The sequence below is a fragment of the Ostrea edulis genome, chromosome 9, assembly GCF_947568905.1.
Source record: "Ostrea edulis chromosome 9, xbOstEdul1.1, whole genome shotgun sequence".
NCBI lineage: Eukaryota > Metazoa > Mollusca > Bivalvia > Ostreida > Ostreidae > Ostrea > Ostrea edulis.
Genome location: NC_079172.1, coordinates 65,691,410 through 65,703,804, shown reverse-complemented (window position 1 = coordinate 65,703,804; position 12,395 = coordinate 65,691,410). Strand labels below are relative to the sequence as shown.

At 36.1% G+C, this 12,395-nt stretch overlaps 1 protein-coding gene across 1 annotated transcript; it reads left to right on the top strand.

Moving 5' to 3' along the window:
* The first annotated feature begins 5,444 nt into the window (after positions 1-5,444).
* LOC130046591 (multiple epidermal growth factor-like domains protein 6) lies at positions 5,445-6,867 on the top strand. The gene is made up of 4 exons (XM_056150337.1): positions 5,445-5,635; positions 5,739-5,797; positions 5,896-6,033; positions 6,330-6,867. The coding sequence occupies exons 1-4, from the start codon at positions 5,547-5,549 to the stop codon at positions 6,428-6,430; spliced, it is 387 nt and encodes a 128-aa protein (XP_056006312.1). The 5' UTR covers positions 5,445-5,546; the 3' UTR covers positions 6,431-6,867.
* Positions 6,868-12,395: the final 5,528 nt, after the last annotated feature.

The window sequence follows — 12,395 nt, the reverse complement described above, 5'->3', positions numbered from 1 at the left end:
AAAACCAGTTTGAAACAGTAGAAGGAATTAAAGTAACTTAGAAAGCCGTAAAGTCTTTAGGCATTTATATAGGACAAGACGAAATGAATGTTACAATAAAAACTGGATGAAAATATATCGCGAAATTGAAATGTTATTTGAATCATGGAAAAGAAGAGCATTATCATTATTATAAAACTTATTTATGTTGCAAGCATCTTAGAATTACCAAATACTAAGTTTATAAAAGACATAAATACCTGTTATTTAACTTTTTTGGAATAAAACATAGAATTAAAAGAAACACATTGAAAGGAGATATAAAGATGGCGGTATAGGTATATTGATCTAGAGTCTAAACTGAAAGCATTAAAAGGAATATGGATTCCACGCCTTCTTACAAGTAAACATATCATTAAAAAATATATAGAGAGTTTCTGCAAAGTATTGACATTATTTAGTTACTTAACACTTCTGTGTGAGTATAGACCAATCCGAAAACATGAGTTATCTTTCCTTGATCCGTCCCGCTTGCGTAACAGTAGTTTAAGACTTCCGGGTAGTAGATTCGAGAAGCGTCATTATCAACAGTACAGAAGGCTGCAAATATATTGCTGTATAGTTTTACAGTAATCACGCCAACAAATATTTTAACATTTATTTAAAAAATCCCAATGCATAGTTTTACTTCATACACATGAAAATAACCAACTTTGCATGTAAAAACAATAGAAAATTAATGTTGTAAGTAGATGAGGACCCCCCCCCCGATAGAATGTTCTATCGTTAAAGTGAAGGGCCTGTCCCGAGACGCTGTTAGATTATTCTAACTACCCCCCCCCTATTTTCCAAGATTGTACGTGTTTTATGACTGAAATTATCATACATGTATATCATACATTGCATACATTTCCTCAAAATCTTTAGCCCGTGTTTCAATACAGTCAGATTTATAATAGATTATCAGAAGTTACTTGTTCAATATCAATGTAGTACATTCAGCGATACAAGTTCTGCCACATTGTACGTCTAGGTATGTCGGACTGACACCTCTGGATTCTGAAAATGTCCATCTCTTCGATTGGCGAGTAAAATTTATCCCAGCCTGTACTTGTAAGTGAGAGGCCACTGACAGATTTCTAGCTGTCTGTCCACAAACTTTATACAGTTTCAAATACAAGTATAACCATAAAGAAATTCGTCGTCACAAACCATCTTTAAACTGACATTTACACATACAATGTTTTGAAAATAAAATAAGTTATAATTGAACGCCCTGAATTTATAGTCGGCAAGAGTGTGTACCTGTAAATATAGCCATTTGGGGTAAAAGATTTGGAGTTTTACTCAAATTATTTTGTAAATTTGTGACGAAAAGGGGGATCTAAATCTGTCATTGCAATTTCTGTTATGACACGATACGTGCCTATACATAATCAAGCACATTTCAAGGGGGCTAAAAAGAATAAAAGAGGGAAGATACAGAGACGTCAAAAGCATTCTATTGAGGGTTAAACTTACCTTTCCCCAGAGAGTACATTTGAGAATATGGCAGCCCCCCCCCCACCCGGATCACACAGATCTATGAAAAATAATTTATATCAATCGAGCAATATCAAACAAAATTAATTTTAAAAAAATAATTTGATAAACTATTTTTCTGCATTTAAAACATATCAGTTGATATTAACAATTACAGCTTATGCAGCAGTGTACAAATGATTTGCACACAAAATGAACACGTCCAGGTACTTTGGAGAAAGTTACCCAAACATTGCAGTCTGGCTTATTTTTGAAAGAGTCGATTGGTAGTGGTGGAATAATTTTAGCCCTGATAAAACAATGAGAACGTTCATTTCCTAATTGAATTGATTTTTTTTACTATTTTGAAAGGGGGGTGTTAGGCGGTGGCCGAGTGGTTAGGCCGTCAGACTCTCGACCGAAAGGCCGTGGGTTCGAGTCTTGGCCGCGGCAGGGCTGACGTTGTGTCCTTGGGAAAGGCACTTTACATGAATTTCCTCACTCCACCCAAGTGTTAAAGGGGTACCTGGCTATAGATAATGAAAGATATTGTTAGAATGTTAGTGCTCTAGCGCTTGTAATGGCAGCTTGCACTGTATGCTTCCTAGGAGGCTGAGAAAGTTCTAGATTGATATAAGGTCTGCCGGGGTAATAATGTACATTGCATTTGTAAAGCACCTTTGAGCGTACATAGTGTATGAAAAGGGGGCTATATAAATATGGTATTATTATTATTATTATGCAAGATCTTTGCAAGTGTCGATCCTTGTGAGATGCCATCATCTCTTGAGAATCAGAAGTTCTGTTCTGATTTCATACAAAATAATTATGCCAGTCGTATGTAAACAAATGAATGTCTGCGTGATTTCCAATTTCCAATCACACCGACTCGATCAAGAAATTCGTTTTTGTTTCCATTAATATTTTCTTACTCTCTCGTACAAATGATTTCAACTGTTTTCGATTTTCAAAACAGCACCCATACTAATATAACTCTTATAATATATGCGAAGTATGAGTGTGTTACTACCCGGAAGTTGTCATATTCACACTAAATGTAAGAATACAAAGAGAGATAACTCACGTTTTCGGAAAGGCCTATAAGATGATACAACACATCTTTAAAAAGTTTGAATTCATGTATGAATTTTCTAATGTTCCCTATATCAAAGCACAAAATAAAACCAAAACTTTGTTTTTAAAGCAAAAAGCGAAAACGTTTTACTCAACTTTGATAAAACATAAATTCAAAAGCCCTCGCTTACAAAAGTCAGCAGGGTGTTCCAAATAACAAAGAGAACTGGTAATCAATATTTTAATGAAATGAAGACAGATTCTGAGCAGAGCTTAATTATAAACTATTAAACAACTTATTAAGTAATAATATTCTTCGCAGTAAATGGAGTAATAATGTAACTAATAAATGTAAACAGTAAAATAGAGAACACCAAACACCTCATTTTTAAATACATCAATGTACAACATTTATAGAAAATTGCAGGCATATGTCTGAATTTCAAAATTATTTGGAAACGTATTGTTATTGGATTCTTTTCATAACATACTAATTGACACAGGGGTTTCAACAGTCTAAGTTGAAGTCAATACTTCGCAAATTCTATGGTCGTTATAACGATCTAGTTTGCCAATACAACCTAACATTGGGTCAAATGCTGTCTGACGTGTTTCATACCGATTGTTAGGCAGTTCTTGGCACACTGATTTTGACTACGGATAACTCCAATTACCTGGTCAGGATATGGGACTCACAGCGGATGTGACCGGTCGACAGGAGATGCTTACTCCTCGTAGGCAGCTGATCCCACCTCTGGTGTGTCCATGGGTCCATGTTTGCCCAACTCTCTATTTTGTATTGCTTATAGGAGTTACGAGATTGATAACTGTTTGTTATCTTCACCTTTCATGTACAACTACTTTCTGTATTTTATTGCTTTCATGATTTATAAATGTAAACTGTATTGTAGAATTGTACATGTGGAGGACACAATTGATTTTTTCTATTAAGGAACACACTTGATCACACCGTCATGTTCTGTTACATAAAACCAAGGAAAAGAAATTACTCCAAAACTATGTCTCTAAACTGCAGCTGATTATGCTAATATGAACATTTATAGGTTTGTGTCAAAATCCTCTCAGGGGAACAGTCCCTCAGTTGTAGAATAATGGAGTCAATTCTTACACTTCTGTATCTTCGTGTGTATCCACTTGTATAAAAAGAAAATATTCAGTTTGTAAATGTAAAAAAAAAAGATATGATCAAAGATCTATTTGTCATTTGTTTTCCTTCGTATTGTGATGATTAATATTTGTAGTAAATTAGGTCCATGTCTTCCAAATGCAGAAGTGATTTTTGATAGAATAGTCCAAGGACCTGCTCGCCCCTTTTGGATAGACATGGTCCAGTAGTATATAAGAACCTACAGTAGGGAAATCAATCAGTCTGATGGGAACAGCTCCAGAAGCGCGTAGAGGAGAGAGTAGGTAGGCAAAAAATAGAAATCAGTAATAGGTTAGGGTGAAAAAATAAGCATTAGTGGAAATAGCTTAAGGAATTGCAGTGGGGTACTGGTTGCAATTATCCTGAATAAGGGTTAGGCACCCTGTACTATCACTAAGAAATAGGAACGTAGCTCAGAAACGCGGTGCAAGTAGCCCAGCCAGCGAACTGCCCTCTGCATATCATTAGAAACCCGAGATAAGTAACTCGGTACAAATCAACACTCGGAGAGAGAAATAGAAACATTTATGGTAATGATCAATCAATAGCTTAAGTAGAGTAAGAGGAAAATTATAAATATATGACCCCATCTCTTGTCAAGAACCCGGTAACGCGTTACAGTATTTATATAAAGAATTGTTACTCGATATACCATCAGAATATTCTTCCAGTTGGCTGCACATGTATTTACGACTGCCTTATTTTCCTTAATAATTCCTTAATAATTCATGCAGCATTACATACACTATAGGGGCCTCCATGGCCGAGTGGTTAGAGCATTGCGCTCAAAACCGTTCGCCTCTCACCTCTGTCGGCGCGGGTTCGAATCCCGCTCGCTCCGGTAAGTGAGAAAGTTTCCCAGTTTACTTTCGGAAGGTCGGTGGTCTTTTTCATAAACTATAAAATATTATATATATTTTTGGATAATACATGTGCCTAATCCAAGAGGACCCTAGTACCCCTGGTGAGGACTATGAACGGTGGGTTCTGGGGAGATTTTACCCTCATTATAGCATGATAAATGTAATTTGGAAAAAAAATATATACACTATCAAAAAATAGAAAGAAAGACAAACATGGACTCCTGGACATACCAGTGGTGGGATCTGGTGTCTGGGAGGAGTAAACATCCCCTGATGACTGGTCATACCCACCGTGGAATTATGTGTGTTGAAAAGGTATAACGGTTATGAATTATAGCACACTTTCGAGTGATAATTCTTAGCTATATTTTGAGGTATGTGATGATGCAAATTATACAAAATGAATATTCATCAAACATTTCACGTGTCACTTCAAATGATACACAATGAATATTCATTAACATATTACATGTCACTTCAAATGATACACAATGAATGTTCATCAACATTTTACGTGTCACTTCAGATGATACACAATGAATATTCATCAACATTTTACGTGTCACTTCAAATGATACATAATGAATATTCATCAACATATTACGTGTCACTTCAAATGATACACAACGAATATTCATCAACATATTACATGTCACTTCAAATGATACACAATGAATATTCATCAACATATTACGTGTCACTTCAAATGATACACAATGAATATTCATCAACATTTTACGTGTCACTTCAAATGATACACAATGAACATTCACCAACGTTTTACGTGTCACTTCAAATAAGAAGGAGGCTGAACCAGTCTGAATCACATTTCCTGTTTGTGAAAATAAATAAATAATAAATTAACATTCGGAAATATTTCATTTTTCAGGAGAGCTTTTGATACTTGTATTGGCAATGTAGTTTTTATATTTTGCATTATAATGCGTTGTAAGTATACTTTGGTGTGGCTGTTGAATGGTTTATTTGTGATATCAGATGCTCAGACAGAGATTCCTGGACTCTGTTCAAGGTATGTCAACATTTTATTGTATGTTACAACTTTTATGACTTTTTATATATTCTGTTTTTGAATTCTCTATTCATTGTTTAATGAAAACATTTCCTCCAAACAGTGAAGGTGAAACTCTACAATGTTGTCTAAATTACAAACTACGTGGTGATTCATGTGAAGGTAATTATCAGAATAATATCTGAGTTTTCAACTTACTGGACTATTTTCAATTATGGTAATAAATGTATTACATGTATATAAGCAATATGTTCTAGCAGAATGTTGGCCAGGCACCTTTGGCATAGATTGTAAGAAGGACTGTCCTGACGGGTTCTATGGACGTTTTTGTATAGAAGTCTGTAATTGTTCTTCGTGTGACAAGGTCTCTGGATGTCAGCCGAATTCAACTCAGACTGGTAAGAATAATATTTCACAGTAGTTTTCAGTGTCATTTCTCTCGATTTCCACACGTTTGAGTTTCACATTGAGAATTTCATAATTCTAACCAATAGGCTTTACAAATCCACTTTTATCTTAAACCAAGGTTAAATAATGTCCCTAGAAAGAAAATTCATCCCATGTTGATTGGGCACATCCGCTGTCAGCCCTCTCCATCTTTGACAGATTTTATTTGATCACATAAACTACCTAGAATTTATCTAGGTACCTATGTCAGAGAATTTTTATCAGATTTGAAACTCATGTATTTCAGATGCTAAGGATATTAATAGGGGCGTGGTTATTGCTTCATCACTGACAGGAAGTCTGAGTTTCATAATAATAGTTATCGTAATCTACCGCAAACAGAGGTAAAATATAGATACTTCATGAGGCATTGGATGAGACCTTCTGAATCATTTGATAAAATACGCTAATTTTGTGGTTTCTGAAAAGAATTTTTATTTTTTTTTGCGGAAATATCAATGATTTCTATACTTTTTAATAGCATATAAAATATCATGAAGACTATCTTGTGATGCTAATAATGTTTTCCGAAGAATTCACAAGTATTTCTATATTGTTTAAAACGCCATTCATTAAATTATTTCAAGATTCTTCCTTTTTCTTTCGAATTGTCGGTTCTTCCTATCATAAAGATTAACAATAGTCTTATCTTATATCACAGCAGAAACAGAATCTTGATAAGTCCAGACTCATCGATTCAAAAAGGTGATCCTAACGTATATTTTGTATCAAAGATTTTTTAAAGAAGATGCATACGATAGAATGAAATTTCTGTTTTTCTAGAAAATTCATTAAACTATATATTTAGGTGGTGTACTAGCCAGAACGACACCATTGGGCGGACTTCCTCAAATCAGTCCATCTTCCGGTAATGCAGCTGACGGTGGTGGTCCAGCATCAACATTTCACGGCGGGAATTTTGAACTGCCAGACCCTCAGATGTGTTGGCAGCAAAACGATGTTGCTGATAATTCAATGAATTCAAAAGATAATAGTCATGCTAAGCTGTCAACTCTAGACAGTGTGTACAGTCATCTCAACATGGATGTGGACGATTACAGCAGATTAGGTCTGACAATTAACAACAGTCAGGAAACTGATGAGGAATATTACTCTACACAGACTTCTAACAGCTGTTGCAATAATACAGAATTGGGGTGTTCGTCGAGAATTAACGAGAATGGATTTTTATTGTCAGGAAAGCAGTGCAGCGGAACTTTAAACAAAACTTCACAAAGAGAAGATATACTTGAAACCCACCGTGTCCCAGAACCAGAAAATTTTAAAATCAGTATGACGAAGAAAGATGGAATTTCATCAGTAAAGGGGAAGATAGATGCAATGCACTTGGAAGAATTGTCAAAAAAACTAAATAGCTTTAAACCGAAAGCTCAAGATATTGAATTCAATGATTCAGTTTAGTGGAAATTCGCTTTCGCGCGTGAAGAACCTCATACAAAGAGACAAATACTGAGATTCAAATTAGATGGTCGTTATAAGGATATAGTTGGTCAATACAACCTATCGTTGAGTCAAGTGCTGTCTGACATGCTTCATACCGATAGTTAGGCCGTTCTTGGCACACTGATTTTGACTACGGATAAATCCGTTTACCTGTTCAAGATATGGGGCTCATCGCGGATGTGACCGGTAGAAAAGGGATGCTTACTTCTCCTAGGTACCTGATCCCACCTATTGTGTGTCCAGGAGTCCGTGTTTGCCCAATCTCTATTTTGTATTGCTTGTATGACTTATGAGATTGATCACTGTTCGTTATCTTCACATTTCATTCAGGAGAACCTCAAACATATAAATACCGGATTACAGAAAAACCTCATACAGAGAAACACTGACATCAATCTTGTTTCCTTCTGCAGAGGTCGATGGTATATATAGCTAAATATCAAAGATTTCACTTTGTTTTACAAACTTTATAACATAGAAGTTTGAATTAGCACTAACAGGGTTGTGCTTTTTAAAATGATATAATCTATATAGGGTTATCCCATAAAACATTGGTTTAGTATGTATACAGCAAACCACACCCAAGTCGGTGGATTTCTGGGTTATAACTTCGAGTATATACTAAATATTTAGATATTCATCTGTATATTTCCCAATAATCTTCATCACGAACCTTTTATTTCATTTCTTTTATTCCACAACAAAACCAAGTGACTTAAGAAGTGGGAGTCGTGGTTCTTTCTGATGAGACCTTGCAAACCGAGGTGCCGTGTTCCGGTAAGCATTAACACAAGAAAATAACCTACTCGTAGCGCCCCGAGCGCCACGCGTAGGTCTGAAATTAAGGCACTTCATTTGCAGCTGGTGACACATCCATACGAGTGGAAAAACTTCAAAGGGACGTAAAACCCGATTCAAAACATGCAGGCTTTTTTAATCATCGTGCAAATAATATGAAACAAGTTTGCAGATATATTTTCAGAACATGCTTGCCTTAATCCATACATTTTTTTTTTTTTCATACTTATATTCTGACGTTTCATTAACATAATATATATTATAAGTTTATCATTTACATTGCTTATTTAGAGCATAACAGGAAACAAATTTGTTCGTTTGTACAGTCACGATACTTGGACTTTGTGATATTGCACTTTTTAGATCAAATTACATAAAATACTTATGACAAATGAAATGATTCTTCAAATCATTCAAACACTCATTATGACATCTCATAAACACTACAGATATATACTCATTGAAATCCCCGAAAGTGTATTTGAACCGCCATCTATTGTACGTTTTAGCTGGTAGTAACTAGAGATTGGTACCGTATAAGTTTTACATTCACATTGTACCCAATGATGATCCCCTGGGAATTCCGGTTAGAATAGGTCCTCAGTACCCCTTGCATGTCATAACAGGCTACAAAATGGGGCGGTCATTCGGATGAGACCGCAGTAATCGAGACTCCGTGTCACAGGAGGTGCAGCTCGATAGAGATCGCTCTCTTCTCAATGTCTTTAAGCGCCGAGCATAGACAAGCATAGGCTTAAATTGTGCAGTCCTTCACCCGCAATGGTCTCCATAAGAGTGAAACAATCTCGAGTGGGACATTAAATAATATACAACCTACCAATCAATGAATATCCATCTTACATATTTAGGATGACAAAGAATCGTTCAGTTAGAAGTAAACAGTTATCATTCAAATTTGTTTCCCTTATTAGTAAACAGCTCTAGATTAAACTTGTTGTCTCGATAACTAGTGAATGATTCTACTGTTTAAAGTCGTCGTCTCATTTACCACTGGAAATTTCAGTATTAACGTTGTTGTTTCGCTTGCCCTAGATTAAACTTGTGGTTTTGCTTGCTAATGAACAGTTCTAAAGTTAACTTTAAATTATTTTACTACGGATTACTCTGTTGACCTGACCAAGACATGAAACGTATATATAACAAAAAATAGAGTTGGGCAAACACGGACCACTGGATATACCAGATGTATAATGCTATGGTTAGTGCCACCGGTCGACAGGGGATGTATACTCCTCCTAGGCACTTGATTCCAACTTTGGTGTGTCCAGGTGACCATGATTGTTCTTAATTATTGTATTTCTTATAGGAGTTATGAGATTGATTACTGTTTACTATCTTCACCTTTTCATCAAACTTTCATTATGGTATATTTTCCTACGTTTTAGAACATCGTTAAAAATGATCAAGGATTCTCTCTCTCTCTCTCTCTCTCTCTCTCTCTCTCTCTCTCTCTCTCTCTCTCATTGTGTGTTCTAAACATTTGAACATTTTCAAATTCGAAATTTTCTCTTTTATACTGTTACACTTGTTCCGTATTTGGAGTACTTTCGAATTTTTCCACATATTTGAGAAAAAGCGCCAAGCGTTTGGCGGAGGAACAACCACTGTCTATGTTTTTTGTCTTATGTTTGACGCGGTCATAACATGAGCGGGGCTCAAACTCACGACCCTCACGTTAAGAAGCGAGTGCCCCAGCACTGACCTACATCCACCGGTAAGGATGGGATTTTGGGAAGTTAGTAATTATTACCAAAATCAGATTTCTTACAGCGTCACATCCATATATACTTTCAAAAATATTAACTCACGCCTGTCCACCATTGAGAAGTCTCTTTGTCCAAGATGAAAGGAGAAGATGACGAACAATGAACTCTCTCAAAACTCCTATAAGCAATACAAATTAGAGAGTTGAGCAAACACGGACCTGCGGATATACTAGAGGTAGGATCAGGTGCCCAGGAGGAGTAAGCATCCACTATATCTTGATCAGGTAAACGGAGTTGTCCGCTGTCAAAATCAGGGTGCCAAGAACGTTCTAACAATCGGTATGAAACACGCCAGACAGCATTTGACCCAACGATAGGTTTTATTGACGAACTAGATCGTTATAACGACCATAGAAGTTACGAAATACTGACTTCAAACAAGATTATGAAACCCGTGTACCATCAACTTGTTTGTCAGTAGCGTGCCTCGATTTAAAAACTAATCATACGCAGAACAAGCTCTTGCGTATCAAATCAGTTGGAAGATATAAACACCATATGCAGCTGATAATGGAATATTGCTACATAAATATGGGAAGTTGACGATGGAGAAGCTGAAATCATAACGTTTGTCATAAAGTTGAGTTGTTAGTTTGACGTTAATATCTACTTTCAATAAAATATCAGGGGCCTCCGTTTCTGAGTGGTTAAAGCATCGCGCTCAAAATCACACGGTCTTCCACCTCTGTCGGCGCGGGTTCGAATACCGCTCGCCCCGGTAAGTGAGAAAGTTTCCTAGTTTACTTTCGGAAGGTCGGTGGTCTCTTCCCAGGTTCATTGTATCTGGTTTTTCTCTTCCACCAATAAAAACTGGGTGCCACCAGCTAAGTGAAAAATTGTTGAGTGGCGGAAAATATCAATTAATCAATCAAGCAATAAAATATCAAGTATAAAGCAGAAGGGGACGACTCTGTGTTGTCTTTTATTTTGAGTTCACAGGGATATGGCGAATCGACATATGAATGAAAATTATTATTGTTAACAGATAAAACGTCGTCGATATATCTAAATGTCGAATTGTAGACCACAGCAAGACATTTTTTCTGATCACACTTTCATCCCCAAATACATATAAACAATTTCCTTGTCAAGATAGATATAACACTGTGTTTGGGGTTTGGTAAAGAAATAAAAAGATTATTTATTAAGTTTTGGTAAATTCAATGTTTTTGCAACTGACCCTACCTTTAGAGGTTAAATTCGTCTATTCCATTCCTAAAGAAGTGCATAGAGTTTTGCAACAAATACTTTTTGGAAGGATGTACTGGAGTGATTCCCAAACTTATGGATACGGTACATGCCCATAATTCAATCCTTGTTATTCCTAAATGGGTTAACGCTAAAATTAAAGTTGATAATAAGTGTCACATACCAATTGTTTAGCCGTTATTTACAGATTGATTTTGACAGGGGGCACTTACTCCTCCTAGACACGCTTAAAGACACGAATCGGTCTGTTGTTGAAATGTTCTTAATTTCTGATTCTTTTAATTTGGTCGTTAGACATTTCGTTAAAGCCTGTGTTGTAGCAAATATGAACTCACGTAAACAAAATATAGCAGTCGATGTAAGAGACAGGAAGTGAGCATTGCATTGCATTATGGTTGGTTGGTTGTATATTCTTTAACGTCCCTCTCGAGAAATGTTCACTCATATGGAGACGTCACCATAGCCCGTGGAGGGCTGGAAAATTTAGACCTAACCTCGGGGCTTACGGACTTTGAGCAGTAAGCGATCTTTATCGTGCCACACCTGCTTTGACACGGGGCCTCGAAGATCGTGGTCTCATCCGAAGGACCACCCCCTTTAGTATTACGACAAGAAAGGGGTATTAACGACCTACTCTAACCTGGATCCCCACGGGATCGTTGCATTATGTTATTGTTATTAAACGGTAATTCTTAATTAATGAGAGTTTTAATATATAATAGCACATTAGCTAATTCGAGTTAATAAAGGTTTCACGCAACAATATTTAATGAATCCATTAACTTATGCCACATTAAGGATATATTCATATTGTAACCAATGAATACCCATCTAACATGTTTTGGATGACAAAGAACCGTTGCGTTAGATTACCGAGGTTGCTAGTGGGCAGTTATCATTCAAACTTATTCCCCTCATCAGTAAACGGCTATAGATTAAAGTTATTCTAGATTATAATGGTTGTCTCCCTTATTAGTTAATCGTTATTATGAAATGCGAAGATAACGAACAGTGATTAATATCAGGACTCCTATAATCAATATAGCATAGAGGGT

What these genes read in the sequence shown, in the direction of transcription:
- LOC130046591 (XM_056150337.1), top strand. Translation starts at nt 5,547, where the DNA reads ATGCGTTGTAAGTATACTTTGGTGTGGCTGTTGAATGGTTTATTTGTG. An exon ending in ACGTGGTGATTCATGTGAAG is followed by an intron (nt 5,798 to 5,895) that starts GTAATTATCAGA and finishes ATGTTCTAGCAG; the next exon opens with AATGTTGGCCAGGCACCTTT. An exon ending in GCCGAATTCAACTCAGACTG is followed by an intron (nt 6,034 to 6,329) that starts GTAAGAATAATA and finishes CATGTATTTCAG; the next exon opens with ATGCTAAGGATATTAATAGG.